Source organism: Drosophila willistoni, chromosome 3R, assembly GCF_018902025.1.
Source record: "Drosophila willistoni isolate 14030-0811.24 chromosome 3R, UCI_dwil_1.1, whole genome shotgun sequence".
NCBI classification, from domain to species: Eukaryota; Metazoa; Arthropoda; class Insecta; order Diptera; family Drosophilidae; genus Drosophila; species Drosophila willistoni.
In genome coordinates this window covers 14218656-14241736 of record NC_061086.1, presented here as the reverse complement: position 1 = coordinate 14241736, position 23081 = coordinate 14218656, and the positions used below count along the sequence as shown (strand labels likewise).

At 40.5% G+C, this 23081-nt stretch overlaps 1 protein-coding gene across 2 annotated transcripts in view; it reads left to right on the top strand.

Moving 5' to 3' along the window:
- Positions 1 to 255: 255 nt before the first annotated feature.
- LOC6651632 (GATA-binding factor C) overlaps positions 256 to 23081 on the top strand; it is a 38200-nt gene continuing 15374 nt past the window's right edge. Inside the window, exons 1-4 of one of the 2 annotated variants that reach the window (XM_002073899.4) lie at positions 256 to 615; positions 2414 to 2967; positions 15710 to 15996; positions 16083 to 16929. In XM_002073899.4, coding sequence (XP_002073935.3) covers positions 2643 to 2967; positions 15710 to 15996; positions 16083 to 16929 — 1459 coding nt within the window. In that variant the 5' untranslated portion in view covers positions 256 to 615; positions 2414 to 2642. The remainder of the gene's footprint in view (positions 616 to 2413; positions 2968 to 15709; positions 15997 to 16082; positions 16930 to 23081) is intronic. The other variant, XM_023180389.2, reaches the window with a different exon arrangement.

Here is a 23081-nt window from a genome sequence, read left to right as displayed (position 1 = left end):
AAAAAAAACACGCCCCGCTACTGTTGGCCAAAGAGTGACAAGCATATTGCTTATTGTATCCTGACATTCTATGGCCATCTCTTTTCAATACACGATATCAATGCCATACAATGCGACCATCTTGTATGTGCCAAAGCCCAGCCCTCGCCAACAGACAAGCAAGTCAACTCTCCCTCTTTCACTCACTCACTTTAAACGGGGTGTGTGACTGTGGTGTGTGCCACTGACGGAACACTCGCTTGTCTTTCCTGTTTTCAGCTCGTGAGCGTGCTCGTGCCTGTTCAGTTGGTCTGCGACCGTTGACGTGTTTGCAAGCGTGTTATCGTTCTCTACGTCGGCCCGTTACGTTTTCTCGTCGTTTACGTCGGCACCACAAGCAGCAGAAACAGCAGCAGCAGCAGCGGTACCGTTTACCCCGTGCATAATAACAACAATTTACCATAAAGCTCAAATCGCGTCGGCAAAAATAATTCAACGCGCGCTCAAAGCAAATTCAAAAGAAATCTTCTACCCCACAGTGCGTATGATATATACATATATCAAAATAACACAAACAAATTGGCCAAATAGAGGCCACTCACAGTGTGACTAAGCAAAAAAAAGTGTGCAAAAAATGTAAGAAAAATATTCCATCGATCAAATGTTAAATGGAAAACAAAAGTTTAAATCTTTAACTAGAAAATGTTGGCAATTTATAAGATTTCAATTGATCGGAGCCCATCATCATCAACAAATTTGTCAGCACTCTCGCTCATCGTTATCAGGCTGACACAACTCAACAAAAATCTGGCACTATGCTTATCATTTTATTGCTATCAATATTACCAAAAAAACCAAAAACAGAAAAAAACCCAAAAGAAAACAAAAACAATTTGAAGACATTTTAATGAAAAGTGTTTTTTCCACAAAGTCAATTGCAGGCAGTTATCGCTGCCATAGATAGATAAATTGATTGAGTTTTTGTGGGTTCTGGAAATTTATGGGCTCTCTTCTCTATAACCTTAAACAAACCCCAGAACAAATATCAAAGAATTTCAAGAAGACAAAGTTGGGAACAAATTATGTGGAGAAAGTCACATCTTATCAGTTTTTTTTTTGTAGCGCAATTGTCAATTGCCCGATAGTCATCACTTCGGACTATAACAACAACAAAAACACCAAAAAAAAGGAAACTGATATTCTTTTGGCTATTGGCTGGGCGCGGGGAAAGTAGAAAGGGGGGAGGTGGGCTGGCAGGCGTTGCTTGACTGCTTCCTATTATTGTTGTTAATAATTCTTATTTTTGTTTTTCTGGTTATTTTTGGGGCCAAAGCAAACAAAGCAATGCAAACACAAGAAGCACACAAGAAAAAGTATACGAACAGTTGATGATAAAAATCTTTGAAAAAATCGAAATCAACGAGTGCAATGCATACATAGATAGATATATATACCTATATGCTATACATTCCCTACTATCTGTGTCTGATAAGAGCTCGTTCTTTCACCAAAATACAAAAAAAAACTTGAAAATGTTGCTACCTGTCTAAATAAATAAATAGAGTGAAAGAGAAAGAGAAGGGCAAGAGGAATGGAGATGGTATTTTTCCGATAATTTTCAACATACAATACAATACGTCATGCAATAGTTGGATAAACCGCATGTCTTTGCCTCTAATTGCTGCCACAAACGAGTCAAAGTCACTTTCCGAGTCAGCCCACACACATACAAACACACACATAGACAACCAAGCTGCATACTTACTTATAGATCCCACGCAGAAGCATCCTAGCGCCGTCTTTGACAGCCCACAGAAGAATCGTTAGACTCTGTCCTTTATCCTCTGTCATGAGACTTGTTTTGGCCATGTAAACTGAGTGACAAAGAGAACAATGCAATTTCTTTAGACATGTTTATTAGATCCCCCGGGGGCAAAGAGAATTCGATGCGTGCACCTTGTGCCTAGCCTTCTTTTCTTTTTTGCTCTCTCATCAATCAAAATACTGGAAAATTCTAAGTATACTCTATGTTTTGGCAGTTCCCACACTTCCAAATGTGGTTAACGACCAAAAATTATAATCTGAATGTTTTTGGGCTCCTCAATATCGGACTACCGGACAATCGTAAATCAACTTTTCGTGTGTATCAACTGTACACTCGTTTATTGGATGGAATACCTACATATGTACATATATTGGAGCTACTTTGGGGCTATAAAAAGAAAAAGAAATGAAAGAACATTGAATGTAATGCCCAGATAACGTGATGAGGGAGAAGTGTTTGAATTTTGTTGATAACGTCTCAATGACCGGCTACCGTTAAAATCTTATCAATTGCCACCGGAGCAGAGAAATTGAAGAGTAAATAACACATAAACCCAACAAACCAAAAAAAATTAAAATTAAAAAGAAAAAAATTATTTCCAATTTTCAGAGTGTGTGATATTCGTAAAGAAAATGTGTTGAAAATCGATCTAATATTATCTCCCAATTCAAAATCAACTAAAGAAAGAGATAGAGGAAGAGCGCGAGGAAGTTAGATAGATAGAAAGAGAGGGAGAGAGAAAGATAGTGTCAAAGCTTGATCTAGGAGAGAATTCTCCACATTCTTGGATTCCTGTCTAAACCCGTGCTAAACAAAAACATTCAAAATTATACTCGAAATGGATATGACCTCAACCGCGGAGGCTGCCGCACGCAGCTGGTACGATAGTCCGCGCTTAGGAGGAGGCGGCGGCGGCGGCGGCGGCGGCGGTGGATCACCACATCAATCCAATGGGTTGGGCAGTGCCGGTAGCAGTTTGGCCCACAGTCATCACAGCCTTTCCAGCGGCGCCTCATCAGCGGGCAGCAGTGTGGGCGGCACTGGCCTTGGCGGAGGTGCTGGAGGCGCCGGCCTGGGACTGGATACTAGCGATATGAGTGCATTCTATGCCCTGGAAAGCAATGGCCATCATCGCAGATATTATCCAAGCTATCATCAGCACAGTGAGTACAATATTTTTGCTACCTTCTAACGGGATTTATGTTTTAGTTTAAGTAATTTTACCATACAGACGGGAAGGGGCGGGGCTACAATGGCTACAATTGTTCTAATGTCATTTCTAATGCGTTTTTAATGAATGTGTGTGTATTTGTTGTGGGTTGTAAGGGTGAAAACACAGTTCGGGGGTGGCAATCCACAGCCCACAAATCGATTGCTTCGCGCCTTTTTTATGTTACTGAGTGAACGTTTCCTGGTGGCCAAGTTCTAATGGGGGGGCGGCGATTCTAAGATTGTAACAAGCCCAAAGAAGAGAGCAGAAAAAAAAGATGGAGGAAATTTGTCTAGGCAAGTGAAGTTAGATAGAAATTTACTCCTCCCCGGAATCGGGCTATAAATCTTGCCAATAAATAATTTTGGTTAAAGTAAAGCTCGCAATAGATTTCCCTTCTACTTTTAGGCAATGTCTTATTTTCTTTAAAGGTGTCTCATTTAACAGTCTGAGAACTCTTTGTATTCCTACTCCATTATGTATTCATATTTCTAGCTCACTTAACTCTTTCTCTCTGCTCTGGTCTCTCTGGTCATGTTTTCTAATTGCCTGAAATTTGTTCTCTCTAGGCCAAGTGAAAACCTCTGGCAAATTATTCATGCTCATTAGTATCAGACTCTGGAAGTAATAAACAGACCAAATGGCAGACGACATCATTTTCCCTCTTGGTTCACACGCCGCCTCCAACAAGAAAATACCCAAAAAAATAAAAAAGAGAGAGAAAAAAAAGCGAAAATTTCGTAGAGTTCCGCTAAGTTAATTTTCAATTTGGGGAAAAAAAGTGGGTGCCACCGTTTCGATGGTGATGCCGATTCCGATTCCGACTCTCTTACTCTCGACTCGGAGACTTTGCTGTCACTTTTGACAGTTGACTCCCCCCGCCGCCCCTCCCATAAAACCCAAACTCAAGCCCAAAAACCCAAAAAAACCAAAACCAAACCATTTTCACTTGGCACTTAGCATTGCAATGCCATTGTTGCCGCTGCTGCTGTTGTTGCTGCTGTTGCTGCTACTTCTGCTGTGTCTGGCTGACTTTGGGCTCTTGCATTTTGACAGTTCCACGTAAAAACGCAACAAACACCCCAACGTGACATGCATCAATGCGGTGGCTGGTGGCTCACCGACTAACTGACTGACTGACTGACTGACTGACTGGCGTTGAATTTATTTCCTGCTCTTTTAGTGTGCGAAATTTTAATTTACAATTTCTATACTCACACACTCCTCCCCTCCACCTCCACCAACACATTCTCCTGTGTATTCCGATTCCTTGATCTTGTGGAATGTCAAAGAGTGAAGAGAGTCAAAGGCACTGCAAGTGATCAATCAGCTTGGAAGCTGCTGCTGCTGCTCCTTCTTTTTCTTTCTTTCTGTCTGTCTGTCTGTGCTTTTTGGTTTTCTTTTGCATTTATGTTTAATTCATGTTATTCATATGCCGACTTTATTGATGCTTGATTTGATTTCATGCCCAGCTCCGATCGATCGAACCGCTGTAATTCATTCATGCACTCAAAACTCTCGCATTCAAATCCCGCTTTATGCCTGCTTTACTCTCCTCTCCTTTTGCTGCTGCTGCTGTTGTTTCTCTCCTCTCATCTTTTTGTAACTTTGACAGACAGTTTGTCGGCTGGTCTGCGGTTGTATCTTTTGGGCTTTAACTTGGCAGCATCCCATCCTAACCAGTGGGGGCACCTGTGGTGAGCGTTGATTTTAAAATTCATTAGTCTGCATATGTCAAATTTGATGATGCGCAGGGTAGTAGAGGGCGAGGAGAGGGTAGTAGTAGGTGGCTTAAAAGAGAAGAGAGCCCAAATGTTGTCAAAAACTCAATTTAGTTGTCATTATAAGTTCAGTTGACTTTAGTTGCTGTTATTAGTGGCAAATTAAGCAACTGGGGCAATAACCAAACTGGGATTCAGGTAAATTCATACGATCGACAAGCAGACATGGATTCCAAAACTATGTATATACATATAGTCAACTTGCTTGCTCAGAGATTTTTATGATATCTAAAGCCATAAAAAACCAAAACAAAATAAAAAACAAAACAACAAAAACCGACAACAAATGTGAAATTTAAATTTCAAAAGCAAACATGCCGAAAATTTGGCAATAACTTTTGTCTCTGCCCCATGACTTTGTATACATATATAATAAATAAATAAAGAAATAATACATATATACACACACACACATACATATATATGTAGGTATATACATATATATATATATTTCTTATATGAGGGCATTTTGTGAATTTTGGTTGCACCTTTTTTGTCTCAGACATTTTTTCCTACAAATTCTCAAGTATTTACTCTAATTTGACTCAGATTTAGTTAATTTTAAGCAGTTATTTGGTTTTTTTGTTAGAGTATCAGCAATTCGCATTTGCTTAAAGCTTTTTCTCACTTCTTTTGCTATGAATTTTCAGCAGGCATTAAATAAATTTTTAATTACCCCAAAGCAATTTAAGCATTTAATTTTATTCGAATGCAAGGCAAATATGTCACGACAAACTAACTGTAATCTATATATGTACATATGTATGTAGATGAAACTATAGCTATTCCACTCGCACTTAGGTTCAATGAAAAAGAGATAGAAGAAACTGGCCAACAAACAACTTGCCCGCCTTTTTGACAGTATATATTTTAATTTTTTTTTGTTATTTTTTTTGGGGGGGTTTAAATTTATAGATGTATGCAGAGTGTGTGTGTGTGTGTGTGTGTGTGTGTTTGAGTGTCTTGTGTGCATTTTCATTTGTTGTTGGCAAAAGTTTTTTGGGCTTATCTCGTTGAACAAAATCTGACAAATGAAAAGTTTTTGCCTGCTGCCCAGACTGTGCCTCATCTATATATATATATGTATATATATTATTGTATCTCTCTGGGGACTTGACAGAAATGTTCCCACACAATTCTGCCCTTGTCTCTCTTTCACTCACACTATGTCTATCTCGCTCTCAGTTAGGGGGGGAAAGGGGGTGCACTTAACGCAAATGTCACGCACAGTGGCAAAGTCACAAAGGATATCAAATGAAATGCGGGCCTATTCAGAGAGGCTTCAGTCTTATTCTCAGGCTTAGAGAGTTAACTCTGATTTAGACTGTAGAAAAGAGTAAAGTCTTTGCTGCTGCTGCTGGTGCTCCTGGTTGGAGCAAGCTCCTGCTGTTGGCTAGTTGGTTGCTACCAGGTGTTGCACTTGCAGCGCTTGCAACTCATAAATTTCATTGTGGCTAGGCCAGAAAGCGCGCATAAAACTTAAATTTCCAAGAAATTACAACACAGACAACATAACACAAAAGGTGCATAGGAAAAAAAAAAGACATAGGCTGCAGTCCACTGGACTCGGGACTTTTCTGCCTACCTTCCTGTCTCTCTCACTCTATCTATGTATCTCCCTCTCTCTCTTTTTATGTATGTAATAGTTGTTGTAATTTACTGACTGCTAGCACACTAGGCTTGGCCCATAGCGTGCCCAGGAATTGGCAACGGAATCTCGGCTGCAAATCTTAATCCCGGTGCGCAAGTTTTCAGCGAATTGTTGAGTTTGTTAAGTGTATATTCGCTCTGTGTGTATGTGTGTGTGTGTGTGTGTGTGGATGGCCTATAAAAATGAATTATGGTATTACAATTGAACAGCTGGGCCACCGCTGCGTATGATTGATGTGCCATTAAACTGCATGTTTAAACCATTATAAACAACTTTAAGGCAAGTGACATTTTTTTTTTTTTACACATTTTCCATTGAAACAAAAAGAACGGAAAAAGTTTCAACTTTCCTACTATTATTTGTCAATTGCTTGATATTTAGCATTCGTTATTAATAGACCCTCTTCTGCCTGGCTTCTCCATTACGCCTTTGGAAATCATGCCACATTAATTATGACCCAAATTCTTGGAAGCATTCTTTATATCGTATGATGAAGCTCTTCTTCTTCTTCTTCACTTGCTGCAGTGCAGTGCAGTGAGAGAAGTGCGGCAAAGTTGAAGCAATATTTATTGTTATTTGCATTGACAGTGGCTGGTCATTCATGGAGATGGCAAATTGCCGCCCGCGTTGCACATGTTGTTGTTGTTGTTGTTGCTGGAGCGATCTTTTAATTAGTCTTGGCATACCCCTTCGAGAACACAAACTGTCTTTGCTTAATTAAATGACATAATTATAAGAATGTGCAAAAACCAAACTGCCATTCTGCCTACGCCAAAATGCAACATGCAACACGTGATGATGTTGCTGCTGTCCATTGACATTGCTGGCGATGCTTCAATTAATTTGCACTGCAGCAACAGTTTTACTCGGTAACTGACTTTGCATGCCTTGAAATGTTTTCGGCTTTGGCTTTAGCTTTCGTTTTGGAGGGAACTTCGAGGAGGTGCCAAAGGTGCCGCCTTTTGTCCATTGTCCACCAAGTCCACCTCGTCCACAGAGTTTCTCATTTCGTTCACTTCATGCCACTATTGCCAACACGTTTCGCATTCTAATTTGACATTCTAGTTGGGCTAGTGTGAACAGCTGTCCTTCAATCACTATCGCTATGTTGTCGTCGTCAATCTGGCCAAGATGGCCGCTAAGCCACAGTCTCCTCTCCTTTGAGCCAATGCCGACATTTGTGTACTGGTGAATGGTGTATGGCTAGCTTGTTTTCTCTTGAACTGGGCCGGAAGTCTATATAAGATCCCGCCAGCCTGGCTGACTGGCTGCTCCCTGGTTTGCCTGTCATTTGTCAAGCAATGATTTCCAGGAACTTGTATATATATATATACAGATGAGAGCTTGATGTGTGCATCATCAATAATTCTGTTGCTACTGCTACTGTCTGTATTATTAATTTGTTAAATCAAAATTCACTATGCTGGCAATTTATATGAACGGCAGCAAGCAGCACAATCAAGGACAACAGAAAACAAACCAAACACAGACAAGCACACGCTTACGCATACAGCACGGCAGCAACATGTTGCTGTTGCTGTTGTTGTTGTTACTGCTGTTGTTATTGCTTATGTTGCTGTTGTGATTTGTCTAACACAGCGAGCGGTCAATATGCAACTTCTGCATAAAGCGCAATGTGGCAGCATTCATTAATTTTACTTGGCAACACGGCAGCAACAGCAACAGCAACATTGCTGCCAGGCAGTCTCCTCTTTTGGCTCTGGCTGCACGATTTGTGAATGCAATTACAATATTGAATATTAGCGGCATTGTTTGGCAGCTGCCCCCGCTGTCTTTGCCGGCAAAATGGCCTGGCAAATGGCAAAAAGACTTGCAAACTCCCAGTTTCCAGCTTACCAACTACTACCAACGACTTTCAGCCACATTTTGTGTGGCTGCTGTTGTTGTCTGATAAATTGTTGCTAATACATTTGTGCACTCGTGTTTTTGGCCATTGTGTGCGCGCCTCCTGTCTATGTGTCTCCTCTATGCCTCTCCTCTATGTTTGTTTGTGTCTTCTAAATGTGTCTCTACCGTGTGCAGTGTCAGGTTTACAAATGACTTTTGCGACATTGCCTTTAATCTGATCTTTAAACCAAATCAACGGCCAATGGGCTTATTAATCAGTTAACCATTCTCTCCCCCACGGCTTAAGTCTAGCAAAAAAGTCATTGTACTTATTTAATGGCTTTTCCTAGAATCGCCACACACAGAAAACTATCAAATTAGAACAATCTTACCAAGAATTCTACTCCAAAAAGAGGCTAGAGGAGGGGACCGACCACCTGTAATAGTTTAGAACAAATGATGCCTCTCTAATTAACATTTATCAATGTTCACATTGATGAACAACCAAATTTGTTAACTAAAACACAAACTTTAAAACAACGAAAGCATGAAACCAGTTTTTAACTTGGCTAAAAAGAAGTTTTCTCTAAGATGTGTTTGCGGGTGTGCGTATGTGTGTGTGTGTGTGTAGACAATGCAGCAATAAAAAATGAAAAATAACAACAAGAAGAAATCTGCTTTCTGGCTTGTTTGTTCTTTCACAAATATGTCATATGAGTGTGTCGCAAGAGACGCCGCCAAAAATTTGTTGCATGCAGCAGTCAAGAACAAAACTCGAGACCTAAAAAGAGGCCACAGGCGATGGCTAGAGGGGAAATAAATGCCCTAACAATACTTTATTAAAAAGTTATTCTATAAAATATTTATTAGAAATATGAACATAAATATTTGTCACTTGAGAAAATCTGAAAGGCCAACATTTAATATAGATTTTGAAACTATTTTATGAATTATAAAACAAATCCCCTTTTCGTGCAGATTGAAATCTTCGAGAGATCCGCCACTGACTTGCAGGCCAAAAAGCACGATTTTCGTTTTGCAACCTTTTTTGGCCAGAACCGAAAACTGTTTAGCATAATTTTAGTGGCTGGCATCCCTTTTGGCCTCATCTTTTGGTTGGCGGCGCGTGTGTTTAATAAAATATTTTATTAATATGCGAATATGCCAAAGAGTGGACATAGCGGCAGCAGCAGCAGCAACTGTTGCCACCGCCACCGACAGCAACAACAAGAGAAACAACGACGATCAATTGAATTTCTCAAGCTCAAAGCTTATGAATTTATGCAACGTTTTTCTTTTAGGTTTCGATGTTTCTTTTTGTTTTTGTTTTTGGGTGGAGGCCTTTTGTCTTTTGGCCCTTTGTTGTGATAAATGTCAACGCGTTCTTATTTATGACATGTGAAGGCAGCGCCTGCCTGATGGTGGTCCCCCAGCAACAACAACAACAATAACTAAAACAACAACTAAAACTTGTCAAAGCCAAGAACAAGCCAAGAATGAGCAACTACACTTCAAACGTTGCGTTCTTCACTTCACTTGGTGGCTTACCAAATTTGGTGTTTGTCATATAAAAACTTGTCAATTTTAATGATTTTGCTGACGCTTCGAACTGTCATAAGTGCGCCTGAAGGCATTTTGTTGCCTGGCACCGAGTTGTCCTCTTGGCCAGCAGTTTTGGGTGTCTGCTCATTAGCCATGCCTTTAAAAAGGCCACCAACTGCAACAGCGACTGCAACTGCAACTCGCAACTGTCAACTGACAGTGACTGACTGACTGACTGAGTGACGTTCAATCTTGTTCCTAGCATTTGCATAAATTTATTATGCTTGCGTGCCACTTTGCAGAAAAAAAAAAAAACACCTAACATTAACTGAAAGCAAAAACCAGTTAAAAGGATCAACATTTGAGTCCAAGTTGCAGTTGCAGTTCAATGCACGCGCCTTTGTTACAAAATGCCAACTGCTATGGCAAATGCAGCCGCATTATTAACATTTTTTTCTTTCTCTCTCCGGCTTTCCGCAGCAACAGCAGCAGCACCCACCACCAGCAGCAGCAGCAAAATACGAAAAAAAGTTGCAAGAAAATGGTGCAGCAAACGCAAACAAATGGCCACAAAAATGGCGCATTTCAAACTCTCTCTCTCTCACACACACACTCACTCCTTGTCCGCCTCCCTGCTTAAACCCCTTTACCTTATTTAGCCAGGCTTAGTGCGGCTGCTGCACTGCTTGTTGCTGTCAACATGTTTTTGTTGGCAACATTGCTGCACGTATGCAAAAGTTGCCCAGGCCCAGGCCACGTAATTCACACGTTAAGCTAAATATGCTTGTTAACTAAGTGTAAGAGGAGTACTGCTAGTTGGGGTACATGGCGGGGAGCAGTAAGGGAGAGGAGCAGTAAGGTGACTCCACCATAGGAAACCCGCATTGTCTCTTTGGCCATAATTTAGACAAGACGACAAGCAAAAAATACATTTTTTGGTGACTAGCCATAAAAAAAAAGAGATTTTATTTTAAAGACAAGCCATACTTTGCGATTGTTAAGAATTTGATAACTATAAGAGGAGTTTAGATAGGCTAAAAGCAATATCGAATATGGCATCTATGATTATATACATCCCTGATCATGTCTATAGCTTAAGTAGATCTATAGACATCTTTTTCAACTGTCAACATTTTCTTCTCAAACCTGCAGTAGACAATTATCTCAACTTCTTCACAATAAGAGAAAATTCTTCATGTTTTTTTATATATTCAAAATGTTGTTCCTTTCAACAATTGCAATAACGTTTATACTATTTTAGAATTTAAACAATTTATTAACCCTTTGTGTGTGTGTGTGTGTTGCTTATCACAATATTGTTGAAAAGTAACTTTAATCGCCATTCTATAAAATAATTGCCCAATAATAAAGCAATTTGAATGGAATTGAAAAGCAATTAATAGCAAAAGAATTTCTGCTTCGTATGAAATGAGGAGAGGGTGAGGAGGTTTTTGGGGAGTGGGGCAACATGTTGTGCAACATTGTTGCATAGCTGCTGTTTATGCTGCTGCAACAGCGGCTGCTACTTGAGTTATTAAATGCATTATCATAAATACAATTGACAACTTATGACTAATGATAAGCTGGCATGCAACTGGAGCAGTATATGCCACGGGGTAGCAAGAAGAGGAGGAGCAGGAGAAGGGAGTGGGGTGCAATTGCAGCTAGCCGCAAATAAAGTGTTAATAATATAGATGGAAGAGGCAGCGCAGTTTGCGCTTAATAATGCAGTCAGTCAGCCTGCCTGTCAGTCACTCCAAAAAACAGTCCGTCTGTACGTCCGTCCGTCTGTCAGTTAGTAAGCCAGTCCATCCGTCTGTCCGTCAGTCAGTCACGCAACTGCAATATGGAATGGAAAAGCAAAGAAATAATTAAAACAAACAAGCGCGCTAAATGCTAAGCAGCCAAGAGAGTAGAGAGAAAGACTCTAGAGCGGACTACTACGTTGACGTCGACGTCTCCGGTTTTAGCTCCAGCGACTATCTCAAGGTGTCTTTTTCATTGAAACTGACCTACCTGCTGGGCTGGTGTTGGTGGTTGCTGGTGGCTCTCAAAACTGGAATCCGTTATAGTTTATTGCCCATTGCTGGCTGCATTTTAAAAATTTTGTTTCGTTATTTCTTCGTTTTTCATTTTTCATTTTATTTTGGGGCAGGTGTAAGCGTAAGACACTTGACCGCATTTTGGAGCCACGCGCCTACAATTTCGCATGTGTGTGTGTGTGTGTGTGTGTCTCATTCGATATGAGCAGGTGAAAAGTCCTTAAGAGTATAAGAGCAGGTCCTTTCTCGAGGGTAACTCAGGTTATAAATTAAGCCAGCGCCTTGAGGGGTCAGCAAGTAGAATTGGTAAGGTAAGGTAAGGTAAAATAAGGTAAGGATTCCCCCTTGACTTCCTTAAAACTCAAAAAGACTTTGTATGATTGATTGTTGCTTAATGCCAGAAACAGGAGCAAGAAATACAACCACCAGGAAGCAGCTGAAAATCCACTAATCAACTAACTGACTGACAGACGCGACACATACGTTACATTTCCTTGATTCCTACCACTCACTCACTCACTCACTCACTCTCTCTCGTTGTTGTCGTCTCGTTTTACTCATTTACCGATTTGATTTTTGTCAATTGATAAAGCTTCAGTCAGTCTCTCAGCCTCTTCTATCTCCATCTCTTGGTCGGAGGTTTGGTCCCGACTCTCACCCCTAATCCTTCCATGCATTGGTGTGAATTTAATTTACCAAAGAGCTGGCAATCCTTTTTGGCCCAGTATAGCAATATTCTTATCAAGATGTTAACGCTTTTGTGTGCATTTGGGCAACTGTAGCAGCAGTGTCACTGAGGTTTTCTCTTTTGTTGCCCATTCAAATGAGATGAGATCTCGTCGATAATGTGCTGGGAGAGTGTCTACTGAATGGAATGGGATGGAGAAGGAAGGAAGGTACTAACATCTGCCCATTGCATTTTGCTAATTGAAATTGTATCACTTGTTCAGCAAGAAAGATTTCACCTCTAATGTATGTACGTGGTAATTTGGCCTCTAGCCGTTAGTTAAATTCATGATGGCCTGTCATCTTCAAATGTCTAACACGTCTAGTTAAGTGCACCGATTCCTGATCATACAATTAATTATGTCATTCACGTCTTCCCCGTCGTCGTCGTCGTCGTCTCTGTCATTGACTGCAATTAAAAGGCGCTTTAAGATTGGATTCCCCGCGTTTTTTTCTCTATTTTTTTTGGAGGGGACTGTCGATGGACAGTCAGTCGAGAGCGAGAGCGTTGAGCGGCTGTCAAACGCTTTTAAAATGCCATGGAAATGTCCAAGCTAAGCTTCAAGTTTGTACTTAAATATACATATGTACATATACATGCATAAAATATATATGTATATGTATATGTATATGTATGTGTGTGTAGAGAGTGCGGCTTTTGTGGCTTTGATCTGTCAGTTTGAAGAAATCAAGCTCGGGCCAAAAACTTCAAAATGTTGTTTCGTATGTTGTTCCTTGTTTTTGGTTTTTTGCGCTACAACAACAAAGAAAGATTTTCATTTTAGAACGTGTCAGCTTTGGCTTTGGCTTTTTGGCTTTGGGGACGACCAAGGGCAACAGACAGGCCAGGCTTTTCACTAGCACGAGCTTTGCATACCGACAATAACAGCAGCAACAGCAACAGCAACGGCAACAACAAGAAAATGTCGTTTCTTTGTTGTTGTTGTTTTTGCAACTTTAATTGCTGTACTCAGCTTGATTTATTAGCGAATTGTATTTTGAATTTGCTTTGTTTTTTTTTCTTCTCTCTCTTTTAAATTAAATAAGTAAAAACAAACAGAAGATGCCAACAGCCTCGGCTAACAAACATTTAAGAGTGACTCATGGTTTTTTTTGTTGTTGCTTAACAGCATCAAGTTATCTCCAACACCATCTCTCCCCTCCCTCCCCACACTCCTTTGATTGCCCCACTCATCGATCGGTGGTTCGCAACTATATAATTTACCATATCCAATATGATTATTTCCCTGTGGTTTGTCCCGAAATTATATAGAGACCGATGACGATTTCATATTAAAGATCTTCTTGCCACATATTTGTTATGTTCGTTTCTTTTTTCGGTTTTGCCTTTTGGTTTTTATACAATATTATTATTCTTCTTCTTCTTGTTTTTAAGAGGGAGCCACGTAGCTGTAATCGAGCTATGGTCCCGAGTTCTTGGGCAATTGTTTCCTATCCGTATCGCTCTTTGATTGGGGCGCAAAAGTGTGAAGTTTGCAAACAAAACGTAGAGAAGAGAATCATCGAATTGCATTTTGATTGATTGTGAGATGGAGAAGCAACAACAACAACAAGTAGGAGACATGAGAATATAAATTGGACATTGGACAAGACATCCATCCAACCTTAGCTTCAGTTCAGCAACAACAACTGCCACTGACCGGTGTTGTTGTTGTTGTTGTTGGCGGTGCTGCTGTAGATAATTTCTATAATCAGACACACGTACATATAATATCACCACTAAACCACTGTTATTAGGATAATCAAATGGATATTATCGAAGGTAGCCATCGTGTTTCGTTTCATGGTAGAACAAGTCCATTGATTAAAGTTGCCTGGGTTGAATTGATAAAGCAACTGACCAAGATACCCTTACTCCATACTCCCATGTTAAATAAGCACTCAGAATACAATTGTCTTCTAAGAAAGAAAATATTCTATGTCTAGTAGGTGAAACAAAAATCTAACGACCTAATCTCATCTGATGAGAGCATTCAAAATTCAGCATTAAACCTTTTTAATGGATCAAAGTTGGCTTCTTTTTGATTGTTGCGTTGTTCGGACTAATCCATCTCTGTCCATCGCTCATACAAGGAACTGAAAGTGACCTACTGTTGCTCATGCTGTTGCTCCTGCTGCTGCTGCTGTTGCTGATGCATAATCAAAAATAATTTCACATACAAACAAGCCCCAAAGGTCTTACTCTCCGTAGGAGCTGCAATATTAATGATAATAATAAGAGAATAAGTGCGCCTCAAACAATTGCAACACCCCTCGCGCTCAAAAAGGATAGGCCGATCGTTGGATCGGTCGATTGTTGGATGAATCGGTGCATCGGCAGCATTGGCGCACATAAATCTCACTTGGTGTCCGCTAAATTATACACTGCCAGACATTTAGGCTACACTTTGAAGCCCAAAACCAAGCAACCAAGCAACCAACTGACCAACCATACAGCCAACCAGTTCCAGGGATAGACAAAATTTGCAAGAGACAAAACCAAACCCAAAACGGAGTCTCGATCAGGGGGAGATCTGCTCGCGCGTTGATCGATCTTTTTAGCTTTGGGACAAAAGTTTAACGCGATTGTTTATGATACAAATTAAACAATTTATGACAATGCAGAAGTCCACAGACCAAGTCTATATACCTCTCACTCTCTCACTCACCCTCTCTCCGTTTTGGCCATATGCAAAGAGTCGGCTTAAAGGCCGCAAGCATTGAATTTTAGCTTGTCCAGTGCTTTACCCGGGTGTTTCATAAATTATAACGCCGCAGCTTTTCCGCCTTGGCTTTCTGCTGTGTTCTGCTTTTTGCTTAGCAAATTTGCGGCAACAACAGAAAAACAAAAACACAACCAAAAATATGCAGCAGCAACACAGAGAGAGAGAGAGAGAGAGGGGGGCGAAAAATAAGAACAACATCGTCATTTATTATGAATTTTTTATCGCTTCTGGTTGGCGGTTTAGTCAGTTAATCTTCGTTATAAATTTTAGCCATAATTGATTTAATGTAGCATTTAAGTTGATTATTTTTTTTTTTTTTTTTTTTTTTGGTGATTTTATATGGAAAACTGTATTTGTATGTTTTTTTTTTTCTATATAGCATCCCGCATGCCCTCCTCACATGCCACGCCCCAAGTGTGCCGACCTCACTTTCATACACCGCTCAGTCCATGGCTAACCAGTGAGCATAAATCGTTTGCACCCGCCAGCGCCTGGAGCATGGGACAATTTGCCTGCCCGCAGGAGCCGCAGGTGGAGCACAAATTGGGCCAGGTGGGCCAAAGTCATCAGACAACAGCGGCGGGCCAGCATTCGTTTCCATTCCCACCGACACCGCCAAAGGATTCAACGCCAGATTCAGTACAAACCGGTCCATCGGAATATCAGGTAAGCAGAGAGAGAGAGAGACACCAGTCAAGAAATTTGGAGAATGGTTCACTTAACTGTATTTTATCCTTATATTATCGTTTCAGGCGGTAATGAACGCCTTTATGCATCAACAGGCCACAGGCTCTACCTCACTATCAGACGCCAGTTGTGCGCTGGATATCAAACCCTCAATACAAAACGGGGTGGGAGGCAGCTCAACATCTTCGGCCCACACATCCAGCGGACCCAATCAAACATCAACGCCAAAGCAGCGCGAAGGTACGACAAACCAGAATAATCCTAGTTCCAACAACACAGCCACCAGCAACAGCAACAGCAACAACAACAACACTGCCAGCCACCAACAGCAGCAACAACAGCAACAGCAGCAGCAGCAGCAACAACCAAACACAAATAGCAATGCCTCCTCCGCCTCCGCATCCACCTCCGGCTCAGCATCGGCCACCTCGAATGGCCTGTTCGATGGCACGGCTCAGGCCCACTATGCGGCGAATAATGCAGGAAACGGCAGCAGCGGTTATGATAGCAGCAGTTATGCCTCCTATCACCATGCGGCCGCACATCATCAGGCGGCTGTGGCAGCGGCCAATATGTTTCAAAGTTCCTCGGTGGCAGCGGCCGCTGTGCGGCATAGCATGGGTGCAGCGGCAGCCGCGGCGGCCCATCACCATCATCATCATCACCATCACAGCAGTCACAGTGGTAGCCATCATCAGTCCTCCTCAAACTCAAGTGGCATGCTCGGTGGCGGCAGTGGAGGCGGTGGCGGTGGCAGCGGCAGCGGCCTTGGCGGAGGCATTGGCAGCCTTGGCGGCATGGCCGGCCTAGGCGGTTGCAGTGGCAATTCCGATGGCAAATCTGGCAGCGGCAGCAGTGTTGCTGGTGGTCTTGATGTCAAACCCGTGCGAACGAAACCCCGGACAAGTGCTGGTAAGCAAGACAAAAGTTCCGAAAGATTCAAAATGGTGTGGGTGAATAGATACGTTTAAACAATCCAATACAAAACAATTCAATCTAATCTTTAATAAGTTTTGGTTAGTAACAGAAGCCAACAAATGAAGAGAGTGAAGTCCTTTAAAGGATAATTAAATCTCATCCCTCTCCCTCTCTCTTTTTCTTGTTGGCCTCTGTTAAATTTACTTTTGACAAATTCTTTTTTCTTATTTTGTTTGTTTTGGTTTTGGATTTTAGTTATTTAAATTTACTTAGTTTAGTGTGTTTAGTTTGTAGTCCATTTCAAGTTTTTTTATGTTGTTTCCAGTTTTCAAAATAATGGGTTAATTAATTGGTTCACACGCTCTCACATTGACATGGGAAGCGTAAAATATTTTTGCTCAAGAATTATCCACATACTTGACATGTGCCACCACCACCACCACCACTGCCACCAGCACCACCGTCTGCCCCATTCACCACCAATTTCCTCGTCGTCGTCAACTGCAACCACACAGAAATTCCCGCCACTTGAGCATGTTTCCTGCCTTTGCCTTTGCCTTTGCCATTGCCTCTTGTAATGTATGCATAAAAAAAGAGAGTGAGATTCGGCATCTCCTTACCCGCTTACCCTCTGCTGACCTGCTAACCGAGCAATGCGTATACGCCGTGTATATTCGTTCACCATGAAATCAGTGCTAAAGAAGAAGACAATGAAGGAGACCATGAAGAAACAGCAGCAACAGCAGCAACAACAACAGCAATGGGGCAGGCAAAATTGCAACTTCAATGCTATTGTCAACGCTTTGACTTGTTATTGTTGTTGTTACTGATGTTGTTGTTATTGTGGTGGTTGCGGTTGTTGTTTTTATGTTGTAGTTGTTAATTACTTCATGTTGCTGCTGCTGCTGCCGTCCTCCTACTCTACCTTCTTCTTCTCATCGTTGTCGTCGTCGTCGTCGTCGACGTCATCATCGTCGTTGCTGCGGAAGTTTGACGCTGCACCTGCTTTGCACTGCGTTTTTCCTTGGGTTGTTGGCAACAACATCAAGCAACAACAACAGCAACAACGACATCTTTATAGTCGCAAGTTTGGCGCTGCGTGAGGATCGCACCGGCAATAGCAACAAACCAGCTGGCCAACTCCAAACCAAAAAGTCAAGCCAAAAGCCAACGACTTTTAGATACCCCTTAAAGCAGCAGCAACATCTCTAGATAACTTTACTTCATGTCTTAGCGTGGCTTACATCTATTGAGAGTTTGTTAGGCTATTATAGCGTATGACTTTATCCAATTTGCTTGTCCCCTTTAACGTGTATGCACTGTCTGGTGTGGCTAGGCAACAACTCTTGCACTTTTGCACTTTTGCAATTGTTTACAAGTTACAAAGTTACAGCACTGTCAGCGCACCTAACTATTTTTTTTGCTGCTGCTGCACCCACAATGCAAATAGTAATATGTATATACTAGTCTCTGAACATGTACAGATGTAGATACATACATACAAACATACGTGTAAAATAATATAATCATGACTATATAACAGTCACAGCAGCAGCAGCAGCAGCAGCAACAAATGAGGAAGCCCTGACAAAATGTTTTGTGAACCTTTTTTTTTTTCATATCATCTTGAGATGTTGAAGGCAGGAGGAGGATCATCAGGGGAGAAGGGGGGAGGGGGGAAGGGGAAGAAATTGTGTCTACCTTCTCGTTGCTCGTTGTGTGTCGCATCTTCTTGTATTTATTTATCGTTTATCGCATCGGCTTGCGATAAGTTTTTGTTTTTTTCGGGCGCAAGAACATGTGTTGCATGCCTTTTGCTTGGTTGCCACCGTATCGTCCTACCAATACACCCAACTTGGCTCCCGTCTCTCTCTTCAGCTTCTTCAGCTCTTTGCCTGTTGCCTGTGTTGCTGTCTCTGTTGTTGCTGAATTGATTGGATGCCATTTGGGGTTTTGTCAGGTGAAAATAAAAAATGTTGTGAATGAGCTTTAAGTAATTGATATGGGTATACGTTCCAATGTTTCCTTTTTATACTCTCCTCACTTCACTTCAATTCACTCAATCAGAGCTTTAACCTTAAGTTAAGCATTAAAGGAATGATCTGGGATGAGCTTCTTCGTTGGCCTGGCCTGGCTTGGGTTGGGTTGGTTGGTTGGTTGGTTGGTTGGTGCACCCATTGTTCCTTTGTCCACGCTTTGACAGCTGTGGCCCTAAAATGAGGCGCTTGCTGTTTATTTCTGGCATGCAAGCCGATGAATGTGTAGTGGGCAAAGGAGGAAGTGTAGTAGGGAATGGAGGAAGGATCCCATTCCCCCCGAGAGGCAATTCCTTGGGTGCCTTTTGGCGTGTCAATTATTCATACTAGGCGCATACTTTTCTTCTTTATTTCATTTTGTGCCTTTCTGTTTTTTTTTCTTTGTGTTTCTTTTCGTATGTGTGTATAATGTATGGTTTTGTCTCATTATTTTAACATTTTCATTTCCAAAATAAAAGAAAAAATCAATAATTTTTGATAAACAATAACTATTTACTCACACATCCACATGTGTCTTTTGTCTTGTTCACCAGTAATAATTGTCTTCTATCTAAAAACATATCTATATCTATATCTATCTATCTATGTATCTCTATATATCGATCTATCTAACTCAAGTTAATTTAACCCATCATAAATTGTATATTAATCTAAACAAGAAAAGAAAACAGCAACTAATTAAAAATACACAGAACACAAACTGTCATGAGCTCTCTCAGGATCAACAACAGCTTCCCACATATAATACACAAATTAACAAGAAAAAAGGTACAACCAATAAATTCTAGACAATTATGGGCCACTGACGCCAAATGTCAAATCAAGCCAGCAAACAGTTAGTTAGACCTTTAAACCCCTCAGACGAAGACCAAGACCAAGACCAAGACTCAAATTCAAACTCTTAACTACGGAGACAGCCAGCAGACCAACAACGATGCCAAATCAGGCCCTAAAAAAACAGGTTCAGCATCAGTTTCAGTTCAGTTCAGTTTCAGTTTGAGCTCAGTTTCGGTTTCAATTTCCAGACAATGTCACACCGTAAAACAGACCCAAAAAATAAGAAGAGCACACGAAAACGGAATACCAAAGTGTGCACAAATTTCCAAGAAATTACAACGCAATGCTGGACTGTGGATGGATGGATGGATGATTGGGAATGAGATTGGGATGTGGTCCAGGAGAGGGGACCATAACAGTTAATAAAACACGCTACTAAATCATAGGCCAACCTGCTACGTGTTGTGTGGAAAATGGTTAAAAGAAAAACTGTCATAGATACACAGAGAGAGAGAGAGAGAGGTAGATAGAAGAAAGAGAGGGAGAGTTTAGAGAATGCAGAACTTAGGGGCCTGGCTTGACTTGGCCACGAAGTTGCCACCGCAGAGCAACAAAAACAAATGCTTTAATGGCCATAAAACACACAGAAAACAAAACAAAATAAAATAAAAAGAGGATCGCAGCAGCCCAAAAAAAAAAAACCAAAAGAAAAAGAAAATCAAATAAAAATGTAGTTAAACAAAAGACAGAAAGAGCTACATAGACTGGGAGAGACAATACATATGAGAGAGACTGTGCGCGTGCGCCTATGCCAAAGTTGGCTTTCAATTTCGAGCCACTGTTGTTGTTGTTGTTGCCTTTTGCCTGGTTGTCCCAGAAGTGGGCACGTAAGGTAAAAACATCATTAACACATTTGATTTATTAACTGCCGAGTTGGATGTGGATTGGAGAGTCAACGTCAACCTCAACCTCTAACACTAACTCTAAATCCCCCCACCCCCCACAAATTGCCACCAAACTGAATCCACTTCTGTGGAATTGCGCTAGAAAGAGCAACAATAGCAACAACAATAGCCAAGGCATCCACACTTTATGGCTTAATATAAGCTGGTCAAGATGGTGGCCAAAGTAAAAGGAGCTCTGCGAGTAAGTGCTTAAAAAGCCGTCCACTTCAGCCCTTTTATGCTAAAACAAACCAATTCAACTCAACTGCACACAAACACAAACACACATACACACACATGTATGTGGGTACTTCTAACCACTTTAGGTTATCCGCTCTGCTTTATGACAACTAATAAATGCATAAACTTATTCAATTCTCAACGGCTTCTGTTTGCCTTTTCTTCAATGTGTTGATTATGCAGTCATTCAGTAAAGAAAACAGAAATGGCAAACAGTTAAATCCACTAGAACAAGTATTAATTAATCATTTAGCTTACCAAGAGATGGCAGTCGTTGTAATTCTTTAGATAAAAGTTTAAGTGGGCATCTACAAAAAATAAAAATTACAAAGTAAATAAGTAAACTTCAAATGTTAATGAATTACATATAATAATATAATAATTATATAACCAACGGTTAGTTTGTTAAGGCGAAGCCCTTTACACTAATTCTAATGGCGCTAGCTTTGCCGTTCTTTTCTCGCTTCATGTAGTTTGAATTCCCAACTACTTTTAGCGTTGTGGTATGGCCATTACAACTGTGGATTCTTTAGCGAAGTCTGCTGATGATAGAACTTTGTGGTTATTGAAATAGCTATACAGACAACCTGCTTACCTTTTGTGCTGCCTATGATATTAAATCTTCTAAATTATTAAGATTTATTGACCTGAAGCCCAGTTAAAACCCAGTTTTGATAACTTTTTATAGATTAAATTTATTTCACTGCTATCTTTGAGCAGTATCGGATCTACGGGGGGTGAAAAGGGGGAAATTTCGCCCCCCAAAACTCTGTTGTCGAATGATTTCTAGACTTCTTTTAAGAAGTTTATAATATAAATTATATGAGCTTATTACTTTTCACTTCTGTGTTCTTCTTCTTCTTCAGTGTTTAACTGAGTCACAATTCAACGTGAGAATGTTTATATTTAAACAAAAAAAAGTATTTTTAACTTGACTTTAGCTCATTTTTGGCTTAATTTCCTTTAAAGAGAGATGAGAATTTGTAAAACTTCTTTTGTTTAATTTATGCAATTTTAATTCAGTGGGTGTTGCCTTTTTGATTGGCGGCAATTTGGCCAAAGGCGTTTTCGGCTTTTATATTTATTTATTTATTCTTCTCGTTGCTTTTTGTATATTCGAGAGGCAAAGAAAAATAAAAAATACACACCCAACGGCAACCAAATGTGCGGCAATTAAAAAAGTTGCCAGCAAGTACTAAAACCAAACAAAAAAAAAAAAAGCAAAACTCGCGTTTAAATGGAAACAAATGAACTGTTTATTTAACGCTCGCCTCTGGCAAACAGTGGTTGACAATTCCACTATGCGGGGGGGTGATAGACGAGGGGGGGCATTAGTCTCTCACTGACCACCCGCTGTTGATGATGGGCAACAACACGCAGAACGTTTAATTTAATTTCTTTGAAAGCTCAAAAACAAAATGTTTGGCATGCCAATGCCAGAAGGACGAAGGACGACACGTGTGAGCAAATCACGTGAGCCCAAAAGAATACTAAAATTCTGTCATCAAAACCCAAAAACCCAAAACCAAATAGAATGTGTCCCCTAATGGCACTTGGGCAGGCAACGCACTTAATGGTAGAGATATACCCCACCCCCTACCCCCTCTACCCATTATTCGCTTTCTTCTAACTACTCCTCCCTATGGTTTAACTGGGTGCGCCCTGTGGCTAATATTCAATAAAAAGTTATGCTCATGTGGCCATGTAAAAAGTCGGGCTTAATTAATTATGAAAACAGAAACAACGGCAAAAACAAAAAACAATTGGAATACAAAAAACCAAAAAGTAGCGTTAAATCTTTCAGTTGCCTTTTTTTTTGTGTTTTTTTTTGTGTTTTTTGTTAATGTTTAAGTTTTTATGTTTAAAAGGCGGCTGCGGCGGGTGTATATAGTGTAGTTTTGTTTTTATGACTAAATTTCAATTCCAAACAAAAAAAAATTTATGAAAAAGTATTGAAAAACCAAAGTGCTAAGCCGACTATAAGATACCCACTAAACAGAAGAATCTGTCATTATTATGAAACTATTAGGAATTTATCTCAACTACAAGGAAAAATGTTTCTGTCAATGTTAAAAAGTTTGTTAAATACATATAAAAATTTTAATATTTTATGAGTTTAACCATAGGAATATGTAAAATACTTAAGAAA